Source organism: Apis mellifera, linkage group LG7, assembly GCF_003254395.2.
Source record: "Apis mellifera strain DH4 linkage group LG7, Amel_HAv3.1, whole genome shotgun sequence".
Lineage (NCBI taxonomy): Eukaryota > Metazoa > Arthropoda > Insecta > Hymenoptera > Apidae > Apis > Apis mellifera.
In genome coordinates this window covers 8,869,545-8,895,880 of record NC_037644.1, presented here as the reverse complement: position 1 = coordinate 8,895,880, position 26,336 = coordinate 8,869,545, and the positions used below count along the sequence as shown (strand labels likewise).

Sequence of the window (26,336 nt, the reverse complement as noted above, 5' to 3'; positions counted from 1 at the left end):
TTATACAAGTAATTTACCTCAAAAATTGATTAAAATTCTTATTAAAAATTAGAAAAACTTTAAACCGCTATAACTTTAAAGATAATGACTTCCAATCAACGAATAAACGATCATTAGAATCGCGAAAGCTTGCCCTTTAAAATGCTTTTTTATTTATCTCGATACGACTTCCGGTTCCCGAGATATAATCTTGTAAATAAAATGATGATTTTTAACCGTTTACTTTAAACTTGATAAAACGGTATTAAAATTAAAAAAAGTTTAAGTCGCTATAACTTCGAAGATAATGATTTTCGATCAACGAGCGAAAGATCATTAGAATCGCGGAAGCTTGCCCTTTAAAATGCTTTTTTATTTATCTCGATACGACTTCCGGTTCCCGAGATATCATCGTGTAAAGAGAAAGGTAATTTTTGGTCGTTTACTATTTCCATCCTTTTTCCTTACTAGGATCTCTCGCTCGCGCCTCGTCTCACTGACCTATCCCAAACCGCAGACAAGCGACAGACGCGATTCCTGGAAAACGTAGTACGCATTTCCAGGAAAAAATATAGGTCACTGACTCATTCATAATCTCCGCGCAGTATTAAAGTATTACGATAACTTTGAGTGCTTGTATCTCAACGACCGATTGAGATATCGAGATAAAACAAAAAGGAGATTCAATGGTATGGATTTCTCTATTTCTCGAGTAGGTTTTGATGACAAAATTCCTAATTTCTTTTCATTTTTTTTTATGTGAAAAATCGATATTTTGTTTAAATTGTTAAAAATTTTGTATTAATGATATGTTGTAAAGATATAATTTGTCTTACATAATGTTATACATTTTCTTTATATTAATTGAATAATTGAATATGTTTGAGCTCCATAAAAATTGGCAGTCTATTGTATTTGATATAACATCATATAATAAATTGAAAATATATTATTTTCCTTTTAGATTTTTTGGAAAAATAATTAACACTTATTTTAAGAATCTGAAGGTCGTATCGACGATTAAAATTGTTCAATTAAAATAACTTATTATCGATTGTCACCTTCTGTAAGATGTGTATTTCTTTTTTGATGGTGGCTGAAGTGACCATTTCTTTGACGTAACTTTCGTCGGTTTCGATCTTCTCCGTTTGTGCCGAAACCGAAAACGACGGAGGAGCAGAAACTTTTTGAATCTTCCTCTCTTCCTTCAACCTTTTCGCTTCTATCGTTGCTTTTTCCAATGTTTCAGCTGCTAATTTCTCGGCAATTTTCTTCGCATTCTCCGCTTCTTCCCTCGCTGCCTCCGCGGCAGCCATTTCCATTTTTGCGGCTTGTAATTTCTCATCCGCTTCCCGTTTTTCTATTCTCAATTTCTCTTGTAAATCTTCGGCATTTTTCAAATTTTGGGCCAGCGTTCGAAGCTCGGATGAAATGACGGCAAAGGAATCCAACATCTGCCGATTCTCGACGACGACTTCGTTGAATTGTGGTAATCTATCCGTGTCTAATAATATAAAACAATATTAAAAAAGAAAAATGTAAAAATTTAAATCGAACATTTTTCTCGCTTACCAAAAACAATCGTAGACAATTCTTTTAATTTTTCGATTCTCTTTTCCTGCATCTCTTCACCTGGTTTTAGATAATTCTCAATTTCTTGAAGCAACACCATCGCGTCTTTAGGGGTTTTTACCGTGGTCGCCTTCCTAGCTATCACCACCAACAATTTACTACCCTCCCTATTCCATTCCTTGGCTTCCTCCAAGAGCATGAAATACTCTATGGCCAAATTCGTTCGTTTCCTCGTTTCTTCGATCTTCCTCTTCAAATTTCTCCATCTTTCTCTCAACGAGGAAATATCCTTGATGATTTGAGGCGTCAGAACATTGATCGACTCTTCTGTCGTTCTCACAAAAGTCTCGATCCTCTCTTCCAAAATCTATAAAACAAGAAATAAATTTAAATTACCTTTCAATTGTTCTATCAATGAGAAAAATCGAAAATATATAATATTCCATATATTATATTCGTTTCATTTATTTTAAACATTTCCTGCTTACCATTCCCATGTATTTGCCTATGATAAGCATAAAAAAAAATGTTGATACTATTAATTACATTAAAAAAAAAAAGTTAGTAAAATATTACTTAGCAAAATGTAATGTAATATGTTTATAAAAATTATTATAGTAAAAACTTGCAAACTTAAAAATTTTAGATAATATCTAATTATTATTAATAATTATTAGACATTTTTTAAATAAATTGACAAAATAAAAGAATCAGTTCATTAAATATGAAACGTTATTTCCAAATTTAAATTATCTATTTGGATAAAATATTTCGTGAAATCTCAATTTATATTTCAACGAAGAGAATTAGATTGGATTTCTACTACATGAACAACTTGATTGTATAAATCTTATCTATCTCTCTGATTTATACAAACAAAATTCTATTGTTATCCATATCCAAATCTGAATTACCAGAAACAATAATTTAAAAATAAAAGAAACATTGCTAAAATTGTCCTCCACTCCAAAAGAATTATAATAATTCTTACCGTGACAGTTTTCTCGAACTGCACGAACGAAGAAGCGGCGGCCCTTGCCGTCTGAAGATTCTCACCGATCTTCGTATCCACCTTTTTCAAATGTTCGTTCAAATCCAGCAGCTCATTGTCGATCCTCTCCAGATCCTCGGCAAAGGTGTAAGTTCGCCGATACTCTTCGATTTTGGTAGTCGTCTGTGACCAAAACACTTCGAAATCGGTGGACAACGAGTCCAAGGCGCGTCTCAATTTCTCGATGTCGTGGACACCAGCCTCTCGTGGTTCCTGCCGCTCGATTTTAACCATCGTTTCTCGCACCTTCGATCCGATCTGACTCTGCCTCTCGGAGATTGACCATCTCATCGCGTCGAGCTCGTTGAACAGAGCTTCCACTTCGGATAATTTTCTCAGGGACGTTACACGCGATGCTTGACTCTTCAGCTGCTCGATTTTGTGCTCGACCTTTCGTGAAAAATGCAAATTTTGTCGAAATTAATGGATAATTTAAAATTTACTTACTGCTATATATATATGTATGTTAGAATGGCTAAATTTGTATGTGACAAATTCTTGAGTATTGTTATAAAAATATAAACGATATATTATACCTCTTCAATATTCTTGAAGATAGAGATCAACGATTCGAGAAGATTTTCATAATCCCTCGCGGTCGTACGAAGATTCTCGTGCATCTGACGAAGTCTCTTCAAGATTTCATCCTCAATTTGCACTTCGCCTTTTCAATATGAAATTTCATTTAAGATTTTCGAATCATCAGAAATATTATTAATCATGTATCCTTAAAATTACGTACCTTTTTGTGCCAAAGCATTCAACCCTTTGATCCTCGAATCCAACTCGTCCACTGCTTTGTTCAACTCGGGGAGGATACGATCTTTGGATCCAGCAAGATCTTGAAGAATGTTCGCCGTTTGATGAGAAACAGACGTGATCACTGGATACAATTGCTCGCTGAATTTAGACACCCATTCCATCGTCTGGAAGAAATAAATAACAATTAAATAATATTCGTGAAAATAAATATTAAACGATAAATTTCTTTTCTTTCTTCGAGCATAAAATTCGAGAAAAATTTACCCTCGTGCTTTCTTCTATTTTTCGTTCATGCTCGATCCGTTTCTCCCTCAAAATCTCTATCGTGGTTCGCCATTTCTCCCACGATTCCGTCACGGTCAACTGTTTATTGGCAAACTTTTCTAAAAGCATCTGAACGCATATGCAGGCCCTCTGCACATCCAAATAGGGGTCGTCGATCTGGAAAATGAGATTATTTTAGAAAAAGAAGATGGTAAAAGATTAAAAAAAAATTAAACGAATCTAGTACCTTGACAGCAGCATCCAAGAACGCCTTTCCTGTACCAGTTAATCTCACGTAAAGTGGTTGAAGATCCTTCCAACGTCTTCCAATCGATTCGATCCTTCCCTCGTCCAAAACGTCAACGTGCCTCTTCAACTCGGCTTCGATGGACTCGATCTCCTTCGTCAACTCCTCGACGACCACGTGGAATTGAAGGTAAAGGGATCCCAAATCGATTCTTCCCGCCACCAAATCCTTGGTCTTCGACCAAGAGTTCTTCAACTCCTCTACCTTCGATTGCAATTCCAACTTCTGCGACTCGTCGAGCCGTTCCCTGATCGGAAGAATTTCGAACTCGAGATGCTCGACCTCGACGGTTCTCTGCTCGAGATCGGTCAACAGTTGGCGGTGAAGCCTGCAGAAATCCTCAGCCATTGTGACGTCGCTGCCCATGTCTTGGTGGCCCTGAAGAAACGCTTCGGGTATGCTCATTAACCACTTTCTCAGCTCGTCGTGCTTGTCCAGGAACGTGTTTATGATCCTCGATATCTCGAGATTCTCCTTCTCGTGGGCCGTGCACCGTTCCATCAACCGGATCTTCCGGTTCTCCAACTCCTCCACCGCCCGTTTCACACCCTGTTACGAGAGGAAAATTGTGAGACGCGATCGTTGAAGTTGAGTTTTCAAATTCGAACGAGAACAAGAGTGAGAATTTTTGAAAATTAAACTCGATTGTTATTTTATTTGATTAAGATCGATACTCTTGATTGATTTCTCGTGATTTTTTTTATTATACGTAATGAGATTCGTGAAATATATTTTGAGAGTCAATTTTAGAGATCGAAGATTCTAGGAGAAGGTTGGCGTGCAAAAATCGTAGATTGACGTTTATTTATCGAGTTAATAAGTAATTTAAGCTTGCGTTGTTTAAACTCTGTCTTCGTCTCGCTTTATCTAAAGCAAACGTAAAACGTATTTATAACTTCGTAAATAAGCCTGAATCGGAATTTTTGTACACCAAATTTTCGCGTTTGTTTTAGAATCTACTCACCAAATCTGTGTCCTTCGAATATATTAATACCCTGTATATTTTCTTTAATCTATCTTTTATACTTATTGTATTTAATAAATTCTGTATTTGTATATTGAAAATTATATAATTTTATTCAAAAGAGAAATATATGCTTTGCATAAGAAGTAAAACGAGATGTATAATTCATTTTCATCCTCTGACATTTCTTTCGTCTCTTACAATTTTAATAAACGTGAAGGAATTCTCATAATTCATCCATCATTCTCGATGATGACTATCCTCAAATATATTCAATATTAATTAATTAGATTCAGAATCTTAAATTTAAGAAAAGAAAATATACAGAATATCTTCAGAATTTAAAGTAAAATTTTTAAAATAAACTTTTTAAATTGCTTAAAAGTTATCGAAAAATAAAAAAATACAGACTTGAAAAATAATACTGATTAAAGACTGCCAGGAAAAACTACTAGTAAATCGATTGAAAATTCATTCTCGGACGATTTTTATTCACTATGCATGCTGCGCGTGTGTCGCAATTTCAACTGTCACGGATTAATCTCTCGATCTCTAACCTCAGCCCCAGGCGCTCCTCTTCCCGTGATGTCCAAGAGGGCGTATCCTTCCGCCAAAGGTTTCGCTGTAACGTCTTCGATGGTGGCGACGGTCTGGGCATGGAAACGAGCTAATCTCGTCGAATACGGGGGATGCTCTGTGGTCACCAGTTGAATCTCCAATTGATCTAGCTTCGTGATTGCCTTTGAAAAAAAATAATTGCAAAATTTTTAAATAAAAGAATTATTTTCCCCATAAATATGATTCTTTTTTAAAAATTATTTTCTATGCATAATTCTACTTTTTCTGAATAACAAAATTATTCTTTATATTTGGTGATAATTATAATTTTGATATTTTTCTTCTTTTTTTTTTTTTTGTTCTTTTTGCAGGCGATGCGTGACAAAGTATTTAAATGGAACAAATATAAAAAGGTCAATGCTCACCGATCTTGCCGAATCAAAGAAGGCCACCGCTCTATTCAACAACGACTCATACTGATCTAAATCATTGACATAATCAGCCGCGGCGCCAAGGATCGCATAAGCTTGTTCTGTCGCCTGTTCACCGGCAAAGTGTCCCGATGACACTAATCGTTCGGTCGATTTCGTTATTTTGATCGATCTGTCTTGAAATTCCTGTGATCATTACATAAATGGAATACATTAAACGATATTTTTTTTAATTCAAACTTCTCTTCGAATCTAAATATCTTTCTCAATTTATATATCTGTAAATTTCAATATGATTAAAGATTAATTGGACTAGAAAAATCGTGACAGAAAATTAATAACAATAATTGTATCTTTAAATGAAATATATAACAATAAATTCAATAAATTATTCAAATCTGTCTCTCTGTCCCTTTCAAAAAATATTATCTCATAATTTCAATTAAAATAAATTTAAAAATAATTACTAGGAAAGAAATTATATATAAGATAAAATATGTGATAACAATTCCTGATATAGATCTTTTATATCAGATTGTAAAATAAATAGAAAAGAAACTAGAAATGTGGTTGTAAGAAAATACCTTAGCCTCAGCCTGTAATTTTTTCAATTCGAACAGGAGCAATTCCGCGCTCGACGCGGAATCTCCCAGTTGATCGCAGCTGCTCGACAGAGCAGCGATCCTATCGTTCAAGATCTCCTCGAGATCGCGTAGATCGGTCGCTAGCAGAGCTAAAGCCAGACATTGCTCCAATTGTGTCTTTCTACTGCGGAACGACGCCTCGATCAACCGTCTCCTATCGTGGAGCTCTTCCAACCATTTCTCAACCTTCAACACGGCTGCAAGATGCGAAGAGATTGATTTTATTATTTAAAAAAACAATATAATAGACTTTGCTGAAAAGAAGAATATTTTAATTATAAAATTTAATTATTGAATATACGTGTCTCTGAATAAGACGATTCATAGATTTACGATTAAAAAATCATTTTGAGAAGAGATTATTATTATTTTATTGTTTAACTCTACAAAAACAAAAGTGATAAAAATAAACACGTTGTTAACAAGCCTTATCTTAAGAATGAAAATATAATCGTATTGATTCGAGAACTCGTTAAGTATTTCTGTAATTATGAAAAAAATATAAAGATTCTTAAACAGATTTTTGTATACAGATTTTAATATATGTATTGTTTAAAAAAAAACGAATATTATTTTTCATGACGTTAACAAATCTCAAAAATTTTTTTATCTCAAAAAATCTCTAACTCTGTCTCTGCTGATTATTAAGTATCAATCTCACGTTACGTTACTTCTCCCGCATACCAAAACGGAGGCGAAAGGAACACACGTCGGTTGTGTCATCAGTTAAAAGCGAAAGGTGTACGTACAATGGATACGTGTAATTGTGTTTCACGTAACAATTAATCGCGACAACTAACCGTGATCAGCTTCGAGCTTAATTCTCTCGGGCCTGGAGTCCAATGTGCCTTCGTTCGCAATCTCCTTCAGCCGGTCCAATAAATTCTTCCCCTCTTGCAACGCGCCCATCAACGCCTCGAGCATGTTCTTTCGAAGATCGTGGATTTTCGACAAGAAATTCTTCACCGCCTCGATCTCGATCGGCAACAGCGTGTCGTTACAAGCCATCTCCAATGCCCTCATGCTCTCTCGACACTCCTCCGCTCGACTGTGTAATAATTTTATCAAAAATATTTTCTTCTATTTATTTCATACTTGCGCTCAAGGAAGAATCTTTTACTTTATGCGTACAAAGATTTAGAATCTTTAAAATTCAATCAATCAATTTTGAGATTATGAGACATCTCATTTTCAAAAATTAGTAAGCCACTTTTGATTAATTTTATTACTATATTAAATATTTAAATAATTATATATTATTTATTTATATATATATATTATTTATATATTTATTTATATATATATATAAATATTTAATAAATATAAATAAATATATATACTTATATATAATTATTTATAAATATATAAATAATATATAATATATATTTATTTAATTATATATATATAAATATTTTATTTGCAATAAAAATAAATATAACAAAAAAAAACAATAATACATATATATATATATATATATATTATTTTTAATCAATAAAATTAATAGAAAATTAAAAAATATTTATAAATTTAATAATTTAATTTAAATTTATGTTAAAATTTTATATTAATTAATAAAATTGTAAATTTGAATATATGAATAAATAGATAAATAAAATTTAATTTAATTTTTGAATTAATGGTATTATTATTAATTTTATTATTAAAATATATTTATATTATTATTATTATTAATTTTATTATATACTCCTATATTAAATATTTCAACAACTTTTAACAATGTTTAATATATATTATGTGTATAGTTTGTTTTATCATTAGACTGTTTATATATGTTTGTATTCAAGATGATTGGAATACGAACCATTGGAACAATACGTTCGAGTCGAGGATTTGTTTTCGACGTTCCAAAAGCTCGTTCACATCGCGCCAAGCTTGGCCCAACGTTTCCGCCATCGCGGCGTACACTTCCGCTCTTGGCCTTTGGTTCGAGATCAACTGATCAGCCTGCCGGAGCAATTCCTCCACCGGGCTCTGTTTGCTCTTGTGTCGAGAAAAGAAGAAAAAACTTATTTACTCTCTGTGCATAATAATCACAAGATCCGTTACGATCTTCATTTCATTTTGCATTTAATTATATTATATATTTAATTATATTATATAAAAACAAAAATATATGAAAGTTGAAATTCAATATCAATGAGAAATTGTTGAATATAAAAATTATTTATAAGAAATTGAATTTGAGAAATCTCTTTATAATTTCGTGATCTTCGTGAAAACATTATTTTCCGATAATACGATTAAATTTTGAATAATTAAACTTGCATGTAGATACAATAAAATTAACGATGAATTTTAAAATGCAAAGAATGAAACGAATTTTCTAGAAGAGTTACCTGCAATCGAAGCAGAACTTCGTCGTGCGCATTCGAGAGCTCGGTGGCTTCCTCCACCGTGGCACCGAGCTTCGTTAGTTCTGGTTGAACCTCCAGGACCTTCAATCTCAGCCATTCTCCGCTCTAAAAAGGAAACAAACGAAAAAAAAAAGACGTAAGTTATTAACATAATAATTATTATCACGAGTGATTTCGTTATACACAAATAATATTTCTCAATAATTCGCGGTCGTGATACTCGTAATAAGACAGATACGCTGGGATGCGCAATACGCGAGATGTTATTGCCATTTTAGGAAACCTCAACGCAAGATCCAACCTGCAAAAACCGACTAGTCGTTGGATCGAATTGGAAAATGGGAACACGTTTCATTGAGCTCTACGAACGACCTCGTTTCCAACGTTATGAGATTCGATTTTTCTTTTTAATCCCTTACGAAGCGAAAACTATAGTTTAAATCAGTTTCTTTGATACAAGAAAATATAAAATATCTTTTCGAAAAATTATATATAGAAGTTTATATTGATCATTGTGTTTTGTAATTAAGATTTTAATATATACTATATGTAAGATATAGTTAGAAAGAATTGTAATCAAAAAATATGATTAAAAGAAAATTACGATACTTTAACTCTAATTGTAACAAAAATTTCATTTCCTATCTTCTTTTAAATTAAATTAATTACGTGCTCCATTGATATTTAGATTTCTATGTTTTAATTATTAAATTTCGTGTCTAATTATCTAATTAAAAATTATCGTGTAATAAGCGATTGATATTTAAAAATAGAATTAAGTCGATGTATAATAAAAAGTAGGATAAATCTACGAGAGACGAGACGCGTCAAGAGTCCGTGGAATTTTCCTTTTGTACCCCGGATCTATTTCAAATCGTTTTCAAGAGACGTGAACGAGCATCCAGAAACCATCTTGACGACGCGTTTGTTTATCCAACGTGCTGAAATATCGTCGACCCAATTTTTTTCTGCCTCGAGGAGCGAGACCGGGGAGATCAATCTTTCGCAAATCTCAAGGAGGACCGTAAAATTTCGATCGTGTTTGCAAATTCGTGTGTGCACAATGACGGGTTAACGAACGATAAGATAAGCAAAAGAACGAATTAACGATTCACATTAAATTAAAATATCTTTGTTTATAAGTTGAAAGATTTGATTTTAAAATGATCGAAATGGAATGAAGTTAAGAAGATAATATAAAAAAGTTTTAATAATAAATTTGTTGTATGTATAATAAAAAAAAAAGGTGTTCGTGTGTCTATTATATCTATATGCAAATAAGTCTATTTGTAGAGTCGAAGGTGTACGTTCTACTTCGTTGCGACAAGAAAAAATATGACGAGCTGAGTCGAACAGTGAATCTATTTTTATTTGTTTTCTTTCTTCTACTTTTCCTTTTTTTTTTTTTTCAAAAGAATTGTAACGTGATATGAACTATTGATAACGATGAATCCTCGTTAATAATAGCCTCGAGTTATTAAAAATTATATTTTTTAAAATTATTATTAAATTTAGTAAATTTATTAACAGAGATTTATAAACAGAGAGAATCATATATTTAAGAATAACCACCGAGATTTACATGCAATCAATGCTAAAATATCAATCGAATGCATTATTGATCGAATTGTAATGTTTTCTCGATTTTAATGCATCAAATTATGAAGAGTTTTTTTTTTAATTTTCATTTACAGTAACAGTAATTTGAATCATTTATGAGATTTCGTCACTGAAGGTCGATAAGAAAAAGCATCGATAAGAAAAAAAGAAAAAGAAGATATTTCAGATATGAATTATGATAATTGTATTAAAAATAAACGAGGAGGATTAAAACTTGAGACCTTGTGTTCTACAGGCTTCGTTAACAACGAAAATAAAGTTTCTTTTTTGTGTAAGTTTTTTTTTATAATTTATCATCGAGAAAATTTAGCATTATATTAATTATAATAATAATTTGAATTTTATACGTTGCGTATACATGTAAATTTATTCGTTGGTTGCAATATGATAATTTAACGAGAAAAATTGTTACATTATTCGTTCATTATAAAATTTTTCATTTTAATCTTAATTGTAAACTAGTTTTAAAAATATCGAATAATATAAATGCAAAATTTATTTTATCTTTGTAATCTCTGTTACACTTGTTGAATTAGCAATCAACATGTTAGAATCATCAAAGGTATAATTAAATAGGTAGATATAGTTAACTTTTACGTGTGGAAGAATTGAGTAGAGAATACGTACGTGTTTGTACTCTTTATGATTAAAGTCCATCGATTTATGAATGTATTTTGAATATAATTTAAAATATATGAAAGAAAATTATCTGTTTGTCTATAGAATATGCAAAAGCTTTACACATAGATAGATAAAGTTTAATCTAACAAAACTATATATTTTGTGAAATTAAAAGATAAATCTAATAATAAATATAAATTATTTACAATTATTCAATATTCCAGTTATAAAATTAAGAATTTCATTAATTACAAAATAATCTATGTGGAAAAATAATTAATGTAATAATCCAAGATATGTTCTCATATCAAATATCTAAATACTGTAAATAAAAATATCATTTTACCCTTATCATATTAAAAAATCCAAAATATTTTATTATTCAACTTTAATTGTAAATTAAACTATTCCCAAACATAAGGAATAAATGTAAATTTAATAAAATAAATTTTATTATATCGTTCACCATGTTATATATAGAATCTTTTATGAATTGTATAATGTGTTTTTACAACGAATTACAATTTCGTTCTAGAATCTCGTTCTTCACAGCATCCATTCGTCATAGCACACATAGATATTCACGTGCATGGATAGATACATGGTATTTAAAGATATACACATTCCAAGCCAAACAGATTATAGCACAGTTACTACACTGAATACAATGATTTCACATAAACATAAGAACATATAAATATTTTAGAAATTTAATTCATTATGTTTAAATTTCATACATTGTAAAATGTGAAAATTTATAGAAGCTGGATAGTAATGCAAGTGTACATTTAATCCATGTTAATTTTAGATATTGTGAAATAAAATGTAGAAGATTTTATTGTACTTGGAATAAATTATAAACATTTGAACTACTTTTTATTACGACCTATTTATAAATTAAAATTTGTAAATTACAATTAATTCGAAACGCGAATGAGATTTAATTTGTTCTAATCCATTATGGTTCATTAATCTAAATTAGAAAATTAAATTATTTTTGAAAATATTCGATGATCAGAAATATTCTTTGAAACACAATATTAAAAATTGAAATATTTTTATCCTGCAAATACTAATATTTGAAAATATTCTTTAATATGCAAATATATCGATTATTTATTAAAATTATCCAAAAGTTACAAATTTCAATGCAAGAATGAAAAATTTATATATTAATTTGAACTTTGATATATTACTGTACTATAAATACGTACACAACTTCAAAACATCATTCATACGTATCAATATAAATAATATACTTTTGAAATATTGTATCTTTGCTTAAATACTATTTCATTTTCACTTGATCATTTGGACAAAACCCACTTTCTTTTTTTTTTTTTTTGGAATAATATCAATAAAAGTTAATCCCCAATAACTACTAAATCCAATATCTATAACTAACTAATTTCGTTTCATCGCTCGGACAAGATCCCCGTGGCGCTACTTTCTAATTACATTTTAAAATTAATTAAGAGACATCTGCCCGACACAATTCAAATGCAAATTTCTACGGATGAAACGTGTATAACATTTTTCATACGAGATAACGGAACTTTCCACAGAGGACAGAAGAATAGAAACTGCGGTTATCCTCGCGCTAGGCTAGCCGCGAAATTTTATTACGCGCAAACGACATTGGTACTCGTTCGGTGGTGACATCACGCATCTCTGCCTCTGCCAACGAGTTTATTTGTAGCGAATCGTCGTCGTCGTCGTCGTCATTCTAAATCCTTCGTTTACGCGCCGCTCTCTCGGAAGAATTTTGCCGCCCACGATCCCGCCACTTTTTTTCCACGTCCAAGTTCAACCGTTACATCCTCCACCTCCTCCTCCTCCTCCTCCTCCTCTTCCTTCTTCTCCTCCTTCGAGATTAAGTTTCAAAAGGGGGAGAGGGAGAGGTATTTTCAATTCGCCTGAAATTTTCTCACGTATGCTCGACTCTGGAGGAATCACGTCGTTCGAGTGATAATCGAGTTATTGTTCCATCATAATTTTTCTAATTATCGATCGTGACTTTCGTTATTATTATACATTTGTACGTATTCCATGTTTTAAAACATTCTATTCAACTTGTTTATAATAATTAAATCCATTGGTAATTGAGAGTAATTATAATCAGGTATATTGGATAACGTTTTTTTTTTAATTCTTCCTTTTCTTGGAAGCACAATCGTGGAAATCTGAACGGTCTTTTATCGAGAAACGATACCCAATTTCGTTCTAATCAAACTTGAAACTCCAGGTGCATGAGAATCCTTCGAACGATACAAAATATATCATCAGAGGCCTCTCCGTCGTTTGGTGGAGGAAACATTTGGAACGAGAGCGACGACGGATTTCCGGAGCGGCCAGGGATGGTTCTAAATCTAAATGCGAGCTCGCGGGTAAAATGCGCGAAGAGAAAGAGGAGAGAGAGAGAGAGAGAGAGGAGGGGGAGGGGAGAAAGGTGGCGCAGAAACTAGAGAGATCTGTGCTGGGTTCGTCGACCCGGCAGTTGGGCCACAGAAAGACGAGATATGCTTCCATTTTCATCTTTGGCAGCCTGCCAAAATTTCGTCCGGGCCGATCTCATCTCTCCAAACTGTCATCCGTTTGCGACAATATTTCTTCCCTCCTCCCTTCCCCATATCTTTTTCTCTCGTTTCTTCCCCTTTCTTTATATCGGCCCCCCCATAAGAAATTTTTAGAATACAGGCTAAAGTTCGGTTACCTCCTTACCTCTATTTATACTAGAGACAAATGCAAGCAATTTTATGTGCAATGGAAATCCATCCAATCCTTATTTATGATTTTTCGTTAGATTAATAATAAGATTTTGTTTTCTAATCGTAAAATTTTAATTAATGTAATTAAAATTGTCACGTATTAAAAAAAAAACTTATTATCGTAATTCCTTTTCAAAGATTTCTTCTAAATGTTGTAGTCAGTTGAGACTCATAAGTAAAACCTGGTAATATCTGTACAGAACTGAAAACAGCATTTATCTCTGCCAACGAACTCTCTCACGATCGAATAATCAATTCAACTCGCTAAACCTCCATAATCCCCTATTACTTATGAGGAACGCATCCCTCTAAGAAACATCCATCACGAAAGAGCACCTATCGCCTGGTTCACGCGAGAAACCACGAAACAAATTGCTCGAGTCGCAAGGAATAAACCGAGGTATCCTTATCTAAAAGCTAAACGATCCTAATCCATCATCGTGGCGATCTCTCCTTGGCGCAAAAGTGATCCTTGAAAATCATTTCTCGATTTTTCTCAAAATCGGGCCGGCCTCTTCGTCGAAGAGGGAAATTTATCACGCCAATGTGATGGATTTAATTTAAAAATAATTTATTTCACGATTTTCGAATTTCTTTTTCTTTCTCTCTCTTGAACGAATCTTTTTTAACAATTTCATTTTCTTTTAGATAAAAAAATTTTTGAAGAAACCATTGATCAATTTGACGGAAGAAAAATTTTCAAAATGTGTTTTAGAAAGATTGAAGAAAATTGATTAAGAAAAATTTTTAAAAATCTATAATTTAATCATCATTTATTCTAAATAATAAATCTTCAATTGATTTATTCAATAATAATATTAATAAATTCGATATATTCGAAGTTGTTTCGATAATTTCAAACAAATGGTGTAAAAATCTATAAATTTTTGACGTCTCTGTGCATAATCCACGCACACGCGGATGCGAGAGAGATTTCAACAGAGGAGCATGCTTGAGGAGGTAGTTCACTATGGACACTAACTCTTCGGCAAACCACCGCAATTTCTCTTCCAAAGGCGTTGGCATGCCACGACGAGGAGCCCGATCGAGATACCCCGCCGAGATATTATCGCAAAACGAGTTTTAATATCGGCCGATTCGGATCGCGCGAAAAACCGAGCGAAAAAAAATTCTGCGGGAAACACTTAACACTGTGACGTGTCCACGAGTTGTTTCTTGTCATGTCGCGTTATCGTTCCTTCTTATCTTCTTTGGAGATTGTTTGTGTTGTGACTTTGATCCGAGTTGTAAATAATTGTCAATTTTTTTTCTCTTTTTTTTTTTTTGAAAATGAAAAATCGCGTCATTTGTTGCAATGTTGTTATTATAATATAAAAATCAAAGGATTTTAATAAAGGATAATGAAATTAAAATTTCAAATAAGCTCGTTTTTTAAATTTTATTGACAAAAGATATAGGCAAAAAGGATTTCTTCTTTTATATAAAATAATTAAAATGTTGCAATTATTTCATTATTGCAACAAATGAGTGATATGTTAAAATTGTAAATACGTGAAAAAATTATGTCTACTTGTATAAAATTATAATTTCGAAAATGGAAGGATGTATATATAATCATTTATACATGTATTATATAAGAAAGTTTTGTTTTTTGTTCTTTCTTCAATTTGACTATGAAAAGAAAGAATGCAAATATCGTTATTTATAAATATGTAAATTTTTTCTTTCTTTCTCGAAAAAAAAATTGTTTTCTATAGTTTGAAGCGCATAAAACTTTTCTTATTTCTTCTTGATTGTTATTTATGACACGACATTGATTAAAATAAAAACAAAAGAAAAAATAGTATTTGTTGTCTATAAATATGCAAAATTTTTCTCTCTTTTTTTTTTTTCTTTTTTATACGCTTGAATGTAATATTATATCATTTACAGGTTTATGGAATTTTTTGCAATTGTTTTTTATAATTCAGATATTAATTATTATGCACGCGGGTCAAGGTAAGAGTTAATAATATCTCTCGTGAAAAATAAGTAATACGGTGATCAGACGGAATATTGAATTACTCCAGTTTATACTTCGTAAAACAGTAGTGAAACTAGTATTATCAAATTACTCCTTATTTGACATACTGAATACTAAATCATAATGCATAATGTATCTTTAAAAGAGCAAAAATCCATCTTTTAAATTCATGTGATACTATAAAAAAATATGTTTAAAAATATTGTAAAATCATTATTATTATAATTAGTAAAATGAAAGTTTTATCCATTCCATTTTTTATCAAAAAACTTTTTCAAATAATATTCAATTTTATATAATTTTTCGAAGGAGCATAGAGAATTTTACGGAATTAGAAGGAATTTTAATATTTTCATTCAGGAAGAAAATACATATAACACTTGTATAAAGGAAAATCATATAAACATAAAGAAAATAATTTTTGAACGAGTTATTATATAAGTAATATTCGTTGTAAAATTAAAAAAAAATTATAAATCGATATAAATTATTATATGCATTTCTTATAATTGTTGAAAAATTATTCACAAGGATAAGGTAAATGTGATCGTAACTCGACATGGAGAAATCGGGTCACGTGCTATGCGTCAGTATAATACATATGTATATATATATATATACATTATAAGAAGGAATTACAGAACTCGAAGGATTACAAATCAATAGAAATCTAAACCTTCAACTATCTCAGACTACGCTATAATCTAATAATCAATATTACTATTCATATATGATTTTATCTTCACCACCTGTTTTATTATAATAAACGATGCTCAAATAGAGATCTATTATAATACATATAATTTCCCCCTTTTCTATTCTTCTCTCTCGTACAAAACAAGAAACGATATTATTAACCATTAAATGAGATCAATAATTGTCGTTGATGATCAAATTCCACGAAATTCCAAATTCTTCGATAATTAAAAAAAACGTACATATTTCTCACGAAATATTCCCCCAAATGAAAATCTGTATACCATTAAATAAATTTATCAGATCAAAATCCAAAATCATCTCCTCTTGATACCTCTCGATCTCGAGAAACGAAACCCTTGGAAAACGACCGGCTCAACCTTGAACCCCGCGAATTTTGTGTTCAAGCGCGTCGAAACGTAAGTGTGCATATGCATACATCCGCGTTTCCACGCGACGGCGATGACAATGAAAACGGATTCCACGGCGGGCAGAGTGAAAGTGAGGGCTTGCAGCGAGTCGGATTGCGCGCGGTCTCGCAAAGTCACGCGTGCACGCCGCGTGTACCGCGTACAGCCGCGCGTGTCCTCTCGAGAGGGAACGATGGAAGACCAGTCGAGCTGGACCGCGGCCATATTCGGCGGCCAGAAAATTAGGACGAGCGGGTCTGCGTGATTACCGTTCGCGTTCACGCTCTTTTTTATCCACGCGCACGGTTCCCTTCCTTTAAGTAAGAAGCGGCCCGGAAATCGAGCACTTCTGGTGACACGAATTCCTCGCAAGATTGAGAAAGATTCTTGTTATGCGAGTGAAAGTGAAGGATCTTTGTTAATTTCGTTAAAGTTTATGGAATATTTTGGTTGCAATTCTTGCGAGAATATATCATTGTCCATAGTAGATTTATATTATTCGGGGTAAAAATTTATTCTGTTGCGATCTTAAATGAATCTAGGGGTAACTAGAATACTTTTTCTTACATATTATTCTTAAATATTCATTTCTTACGTGTGAAAAATTTCTACATGAATTATACTACCTTTCAAGATCTATATCTATATTTTTTTTCAATCAATCGAAGGATAATCTTTTCAAAATTTCAATTTTCGAAAAATAACTAATCTACATATAAAATACTAATTTAAAAAACACTGAAACATCCAATTCAATTTTTCGAAATACTCGAAAAATTTCTAAGAATAAGCTTCAATCAAGGCTAAATTAAGACGAAACTCGTTTTCACGTCGAGGGAAACGAAATCTACGGATGAATAAAATGGAGTTCGACGATCAGGTTGTAAGGGACGAATTAACATCGAAAAGAGGCGAAGGTACAACGTCCTCGCGCGGCAGCACGAGGTTGGAACCCAGCCTCTATCTCGATCCCAGATCGAAGGCGGTACTTGAAGATGACTGTACCGCCACCATGGGGTCCCGTCTTTGGGCCGTCCACCTTATTTCCCTTTTTCTTTTTTTCTTCGGCCCCTTCGGAGGCAGGAGTCAGTGTCGTAAGATCGTAGCTACGATACAGGCGGAGGTGCGGAGGAAGGATCACGCCCGCCATCTCCTATAATACCGGTTTGTTAGATTACACGAGAACGTACAGCGGATCCATACCACCGGTAGATCCTCCTGGATCGATCTCCAACCACCAACTAAACGTGTCTTCCTACCTGCCTGTCCTTTTTTTTTCTTTTTATGTGACAAGTTTCGTTGACAGAATTAATATACCAATGGACTATCGTATAAATATTTTCACCTCTTCTTTTTCGAAATCTAAGTATTTTGTACGGAATTAATATTAATATTATCAATAGTAATTGATAATTATAATTTTTCAATTATTTTTTCTAATTCGAAATACGCTGTATTTTTGAAATAATCATAGTTTTTCATCTCTTTTTATGTATGCTATGTATACATTTACTTTGTAAATTTTGTTAGAAATAATATATTCATTGAATTGTCGTTGAATCTTTGAGTTTATTTTTTCTAAAAAAAAGAAAATGTTATAAATAGGTGTAAAATATTTGTACAATAAATCATTACGGTACAATAAATCGTATGAAATAACGATAAGATTGTTTCATTATTAATATCTGTAAAATAATTAAATGAAAGGTTGATAAGAATCAGAATAAATGTAACAAGTGTAAGTGTCAAAGTACGTGTTGATTACTTCACTCGACGGAAGGAAGTTATAAATTAACGCTGATTTATGTCGAAATAGACACGCCGTTATAAAAGAGAAGAAAAGTTAATAAATACAATAATTAAGAGTGTATAGGTTTATAACACTTCTTAAATAGTTATACTACACTGTTATCTATATAAGTATAATAATAGGTAATATAATTAACAGTAGGTATTTAACTTCCATAAAAATACAACCATAAAAATATATATGAGTAACACCGATTTCCCATCTTCCACAATTCTGTCTTTTTTTTTTCTTCTTCCTTTTCTTCTTCTTCTTCTTCTTCTTCTTTTTTCTCTTCCTCCTCTTCCTCTTCTTCTTTTTAATACTTCTTCGAAATAATAGTTAATAAAACATCGACTATTAATGCTAACAATCTTGCTAATCACCATTCCAAGATCATCCAAACAATGACCAGCTAATTGCTCTTCATAATTATCCGACAATTCGTAAATTACCCAAGCAAAGTAATTAACTGATCCACGGCTAATCCGGCAAAATCCGCAAGAACGAGCGAAGTCGTGAAAACAATGAGTCATTATTTCGACACGAGGAACTATTCTGGCTCGAAATGCAAATGAATATTCCGAGAGGCGTGTAATCGATAACGTTGTGATGTAACTTTAACCGTGATACAATATCGTGATGAGAAGCAATGAACCACTTGTGCCTCTATTATCACATGTTTTCGCGATAACATCGTTCATTGTAATCCATGAAGATGTAGAAAAGAGAAGGAAATGAAGGAAAGGAAGAAACGGGAGAAAAATAAAGAAATCTTAGAGAAAGATAAAAAAAGTGAAGAGGAAAAGGAAGATAATGAAAAGAAGAAAAGAACGTAACGATGAAGAAAATAGAAGAAAGATGAGAGGAGTGAGGAATGAGAGAAATGAGAAAAAGGAAAGAAGATCCCTCGGCTGTCGTTCACTGCGAGTCACCCCTTATCCTTGCATCGTCAGATAATATCTCTATCGAGGCCGCGAATCAACCGCCACGAAACAAATTGGTAAATTGCTCGGCCGTAATCCAACGCGTCTTAGACTAACTGTTCGAATAAACCAGTGGATGCCAGTCCTTGGTCTGACATGTTCGTTTCACGAATCAAAGTTGTCTCGGAGAGTAAAGGAAATCCTCTCGATGGGAGGTGGTAAGGCGTGACAGACAGATTCCGTTGGTAATATTTCGTATACTTCAAAGCGACAAGCTAGGATAACGATCGAATATAAATTTCTTTCTTTTTTTTCTTTTCTTTCTTTCTTTTTTTTTTTTTTTTTTTTAACTCCACCCCTCACGATTTATTTTACGGCCACGGCCGTTAAACTTATCTACGTATTTGCATTGAAAGCGCTGTGACTAACACGAAAATCACCGAGATACCGTATTGTAATGTAATTTAATGCCGGGTTTAATGATTTTCAGTTTTATCGACTGAAACGAAATTTGAGAATAAAGATTCAATTGGTGTATAATTTTTGTTTAAATACGTAAGAATGAACTATTACCGATTCATTTTATAAATACGATGAAAACCTGTTGCAACTCGATCCGTTTCGGATCTATCCTTAAAATTTCTCTGCACTCGTTGGAAAGGGGCGATAATTAAAATTAGAAGAGCGAATGGGACAGAAAGATCCAATTCAAACTTAATTCAAACCAAAAAATAAAATACTCGGCCGGTTCCAGGTCGACGCGAAGAGATAAAACCCCGACTTTCCAAATCCCCTCCCAACCTTCCACAAACCTCTTCAAACCTATTATAAAATTAACCACCGCCGTGTTCGACACCATGAAACGACACGAAATCCTTCGAACCGAATCCCTGTCCATTCCTGAACGATCGACAACGCGCCTCCAAAAAGAAAAAAGAAAAAAAAGAAGAAAGAAAGGTAACCATGCCTATAAATACCTGGAGCAAGTACGCATACGCAACTCTCGAGTACCTACCGTACTCGATCCGTAATCCCCCCCAGAGAATATTACATAATCGCGTGCAACAAGTGCGTTTTCTCCATACGAATCCTTTCGACGAGCACACTCGTTGGACGAGAGAAGTTTCTCTCGCGCGAAACGCGCCCCGGCGGCAATTATTTTCGGTGGCGTAACGAAGACGAGACCACGGGTTGGCGGCCACGCTTGACGATATGGCGGCGCGATTTCACGAAGGGTAGGAACCGTAGCGGTTAAATTTATCCCTCGCGGGGTTTCCAAGAGCTCGTTTTGCTCGATGGGATGCCTAAAACGCTCACGGTTTCGAGAGGACTCGGAAATAGCTATGGACTACGGGCTCCCGAAATATCTAACGCCATAGATCATGGACGCGTGTGACCGGCCACGTCTTTCCTCCTCCCCCCTCTATATATGTCTACCTGAATAGATCGCGATCGAACGGGACTCGAGATCATCCCTTTTGACTGATATGATATCGATAACGCGTGTCTTTGGCAAAAATAAGGTCAATGAGGAAAATGGCGTCCCGAGGATTTAATGGGTTTCGTGTGGATTCGAGAGGGATGAAATGAAGGTATTCCTTTTCTGACAATGATTTCGAAATTGTTGTATTTTGCAATAATAATAAGCTGGCGTTGATTGTGAGATGATTTAAGAAGAATTTTGGAGGTTAGGTATTTAGATTTTTGCAGGAATTTTGTGTTTTGTAGGAATGAGTAAATTGATTCTGAGGAAATGATATTTCTTATTATGTAATGTTTTGGAAGAAAGTTTAGAAAAGATATATTAAAAATTGATGAAAAGCACGTTTGATGTCATATTTGATGAAGATAAAATATGGTTGGAGAACAATTAAAATGGAGCATTAAGATAACAATCGTTAGAAGGGAGAATGGACTTGATATGCCTTTGTTTAATTGCCTTTACGAAAATTATAATCGTGAATCATCATTATATTATCGGGCATTATATTCCATTGTATATGTATATCTAAATTTGATACAGAATTGATCCTTCATTTTTTTACCATCGTCTATCAAAGGAATGATATCCAGTGTTAACAATAAGCTATTTTAAATGGAAAATGTTGCATTGTCTTCTTAATCGTTTATTTCTATTGTGAAAAATATATTTTCTATTTTCATATATGGATAATACGCAATAAAATTATTATAGTCATTGCATTATATACACGATACCTAAAGATATGCAAGAAAAATAGATTCTAATTTTATTTATTAAACACTGATACAAAATACGAATAAACAGGACATCAACTTTAAAGATAAATCTACAATTGTTATCGACTATTCATAACTTTATCCCAATTATTTAACAGATTAAATTAAATATCAAAAAAAAAACAAAAACAAAGACTGTGTGACTTATTTGTAATTATAATTGGATTTGTATCTAATCGAATCGCCAATTTATGGATGGATTTTATAATCGAAATTGAACAGAAATAACAGAGCAAAGCGATAAATTTTCGTTAGATCTAGAGTTTACTTGGGATACACCTATTATTTCTTCGACGTGGAGATCAAAATCTGACGAAACTGTGTGAACGGATTTCATTACCATATTTTCGCACTTTTGATGGACAACGACTCATCACGATGCAACGTTTCTCGTGTACACTTGACGATACTTAACCATGCGATATGATACGATGATACGCAAGTGCAGACGTATCTTTATCAAAATTGCGTTTTCTGTTTCGCATAACGTAATGAGGGTACGTGCAGAAAATCACAATGTATCGTATCACTGGCATAATGGTATATTCTGTCTTTATGATTCATTCGAGATTGAGATAAAGCTTATAAAGCTATATTGTAATTTATAATAATATATGTAATAGATATAATAGATTATAGAAATTATTTATTCGCGTTCAAATGTGTTAAGAATTGAGAATTATTTGTATAAAATAATTGTCTAAATAATAAAGATAATTATGAGATTTTTTTATTTTCATTATTATAGAATGAAAATAATTTATATAAATTTTTTCCAACTTAAAAAATAATAAACTATTTAAAATAATTCAATTATATATTACGAGAGATAATTTTTTTATTTTTATTTTGGATAAAAATTATATACTAGAGAATCTAATAAATCTTAGGATAAAAAAAAATGATAAGATATGTTTATCATTTGTTTTTTTTTTTTTTCGAAATGTATAATCAAACGTCTACTTCCAATGAAATATGAGTTTACTTTTATATTCATGTTTCTTTATGACTTTTTTGTTATATTATATTATGATATACTATAAAATATCCGTATTTCATCCAATTTCAAAAAGCAACAGATAATAACACTCAAATAATTAATCTTAAACGAGGGAAAAAAAGCTAGCAAAAAGCACATAAAACTATTCTACATAAAAATCACCCAAAAGTCAATCAAAAAACCCATAAAAATTAAACTTAAGCAATATTTTTGGATCCATTTCCAAAATCATAAATACAATATCTTTTTTCTAGACTTTTTCTAAATTTTCGTAAAATCGTAATGATATATAAATGAAACGAATCCAAGAATATTATAAAAAAAAAAAAAAAAGATTAATGAGCAAATAGATTGTTAGATGGTATTAATTCTCTATTTAAAAATATTCCAGGAAGAGAGATTTTTTTTTTTTAGAAAAAAAAGAGAGAAACATTAATACATTAGTCGTGTACGATAAGGTACGATGCCCCTTACTTGAAGTAGAGCGATCACCAGACGCGTTTCACCGCTCTGCACTGCTATGGTGCTTATGGTGGTGGTCGGGCTGGTGGTTTGTTGGGTTCCATCCTCGTTGCTCTCCACCATTGTTCGTGATTCCTTCTCACGAGGACCCTCGCTATTCTCCGCCGTTTCCATCGAGTCGTGCCCGTCTACCATTCTCGCAACTCTTCTCTTTCGCGGCAAAACAAAATCGTTCGAGATATGGGTGTGGATCGATTCGGTGATCGACTTTCGTTCTTTTCCTGACCCCGTCACTTTAATCGTATCGAGAGTGGGGAAGAATAATATATGGGCGAAGAGGATTAACAAGGCAAGATTTGGATTTCACGTTGAAAGGATGAGTTAATTTTTTAAATGTTTGGACAATTAAAGTCGAACCTTTCTTTTTTTCTAATTCGAATTTCTGTAATTTGTAATTTTGTGAGAGAGAATAGCTGAGAATAGATGAGATTAATGTTTCGAAAATATAAAGTTACGATGATGCAAATTATTTTATAGTTCGATTTATAGACTCGTATCTCGAGATTTTTATAACGAAGAGATGATCTTATTATAAATGAAACTTTTATCATTGATGTTTCGTAGAATTCAAAGTAATTATGTGTCGTAATTTATTAATATTTATTCTTTAGAATCGTCTCGAATAAAATGAATTTTTCTTTCTTCACAATTGAAAAAATATTAAATTTTGTGTATATATGGATTTATATCGAAATTTTTTGTTAAGCATGTGATATATATAAAAATGTAACAACTCGAAGTTACTTTCATAATTTTGAAAAGATATTAGACAAAATATTTTTGAATATACATATACATAATATTTAAAATATGAAATTTGAAATTTGAAATTTCGAGAATATTCAAAACATCTGAAAATTTAGACTTCATTTAATACATCAAATCCAATTCTCACTAACCCTTCAAACGTTACATTATCGACTCGAGCAGGACAAGTTACTTACGTAACTCAACCCGCCACTATAACATTAATAAATTGTTAATTCGCTGTAATGATATACGATATCAATTTCTCTTCATTTCTAGCAATATGTCAACTATACAGCCAATCTGGTAATTTGAAATCAGAAAAACAAAATTAATAATCTCTTCTTTCTCTCTCTTTCTCTCTTTATGTATACATTTATTTCCCTCTTGTCCAACTAAATTCTAAAACATTATTCTCGAAGAACAAAAGAGACGAGATAAAATTTAAAATCGAACAAATTTCCTTTATCTCTTTAAAACTACTCCCCGTACGACGTATTACGTTACACAAAGAGGGCAGACATTTTACACCCACGAATCGCAGTTCCGACTTTCTACCTTTGAGATATATCAAAGTTCGTGGCGGGGGAATTCGACCGGCAGTATTTCAGCGAAAACACGGAATTCGATTGGCCTGTCTCCAAACGGTCGGATGGATATGCAAAAGGAACGGGCGAAGGTTTAATAGCCAAAGCGTCCATCCACCACCGAATTAATTTTGATCAACGTTCCGCATTCCGTTGAGGGGCCGCCTTTATCACGCGGAAAACGTTTCGAGACCGAGATCGAACCCATCTTCCTTTCCTTTTCGCGATCGGCGAATCGTTTACGTTCTCCTCTGATTAACGTTATTTTTGGCGATTCGCCAAACGCGCCGAGAAAGTATCGAGTCGGTCACGCCGACTCGAGTTATCTCTCGAATTCTCGGAGAAGAAAAAATCGTCTGGGCGGATGGATGATTCGAAACGACAACGGAGAAGAAATGCATTGAGAATTGAGCGATGGAAGAAATTTTTTGAAGTGGAGAACGAAAGAGTTTGGAAATTTCTTTGTAAGAATATCTTTATTTAAGGAAATATTTGAGCGTAAATTTTATAAAACGATTTTGAAAAACTTTCATTTCATAGAATTTTGTACTGAAACTTGCTTTTGTACTTTTTGAAATGGAAGGTGAAGAGGTTTTCAAGTATTTCTGATTTAAAATTGGAAAAAAATTGAAGGATTTAGAAGAGATTCGAAATTATTTTGTCCTTAAGATGAATACTTCCATTCAGAAATATTTTAATTTATTTTAAGTATTGGAATAAAAGTTTGACAGATGAATGGATTTATTCATGAATCTTTCAACTTATTGATCGAGATTAAGAATTTTTAAAGGAATTATTTCAATTTTTCCAGTTTAAAATGAATGCCTTCGTTCAGAAAATTTTGAACTTGTTGTTAAGAAGAAGTCATCATCAAACAATCTTCTTCGATGCTTGAACGAAGATTCAGAATTTTGAAGATATTTTGAAATTCTGTTATTTTGAAATGAATGCCTTTATTCATTATTTAAATGTGGGAAGCACAATGATTGTAAATGATTGTACGTTCAAACAATCGAGACTTTCAAATAAATCTTGAAGCTTTTTTATTTTTAAGATGAAATACTCTATTCAAGATTTTTTCGATTTTCCTTGGATATTCGAAAATAAATGTCTCTCGAGTTTCAATATTTCAATATTCTGAAAGAAAACTTTGTCCGAACGAAGCATTTTTCCTTAGAATTTTTCCATAAATATCTCTACTTCAAATTTATGTTACGTATTCTCCTATTTACCTATCAAACGAAACTCAATGAAAACAAGTGTAATACCTAAAATTAACTCCAACATCTTTCAACGAAAATAAGTCTAACGATCCATCCAGAAATCAATCTTCCGTCCAAAAGAATCAAAATTGAAACGAGACTGATAAAACCAGTACCCAATTATCATTAACTATATCGATCATGATTAACTATTTCGATTCTGATCTAATAGTTAAATATATCCGTTACTCATCCCAGTCCACCCAACAAACTACACCAACATCTTTACAAAAAAAAAAAA

General features: G+C 32.4%; 1 protein-coding gene across 26 annotated transcripts in view; it reads right to left on the bottom strand.

Moving 5' to 3' along the window:
- LOC551259 (titin) overlaps positions 1 to 26,336 on the bottom strand; it is a 206,043-nt gene that overhangs the window by 163,086 nt on the left and 16,621 nt on the right. For 24 of the 26 annotated variants that reach the window (XR_003305045.1, XR_003305046.1, XM_026441835.1 and 21 more), the window contains 14 exons: positions 23,452 to 23,649; positions 8,890 to 9,012; positions 8,355 to 8,533; positions 7,333 to 7,580; positions 6,473 to 6,729; positions 5,883 to 6,074; positions 5,457 to 5,639; positions 3,876 to 4,484; positions 3,629 to 3,805; positions 3,345 to 3,528; positions 3,139 to 3,266; positions 2,543 to 2,992; positions 1,552 to 1,918; positions 1,041 to 1,483 (listed from right to left, as the gene is read on the bottom strand). Coding sequence is in view for 24 of the 26 variants with exons in the window: in XM_026441835.1 (XP_026297620.1) it covers positions 1,041 to 1,483; positions 1,552 to 1,918; positions 2,543 to 2,992; positions 3,139 to 3,266; positions 3,345 to 3,528; positions 3,629 to 3,805; positions 3,876 to 4,484; positions 5,457 to 5,639; positions 5,883 to 6,074; positions 6,473 to 6,729; positions 7,333 to 7,580; positions 8,355 to 8,533; positions 8,890 to 9,012; positions 23,452 to 23,649 (3,738 nt within the window). In the remaining 2 variants the exon portion in view is untranslated. The remainder of the gene's footprint in view (positions 1 to 1,040; positions 1,484 to 1,551; positions 1,919 to 2,542; positions 2,993 to 3,138; positions 3,267 to 3,344; positions 3,529 to 3,628; positions 3,806 to 3,875; positions 4,485 to 5,456; positions 5,640 to 5,882; positions 6,075 to 6,472; positions 6,730 to 7,332; positions 7,581 to 8,354; positions 8,534 to 8,889; positions 9,013 to 23,451; positions 23,650 to 26,336) is intronic. The other 2 variants (XM_026441824.1, XM_026441816.1) reach the window with 2 other exon arrangements.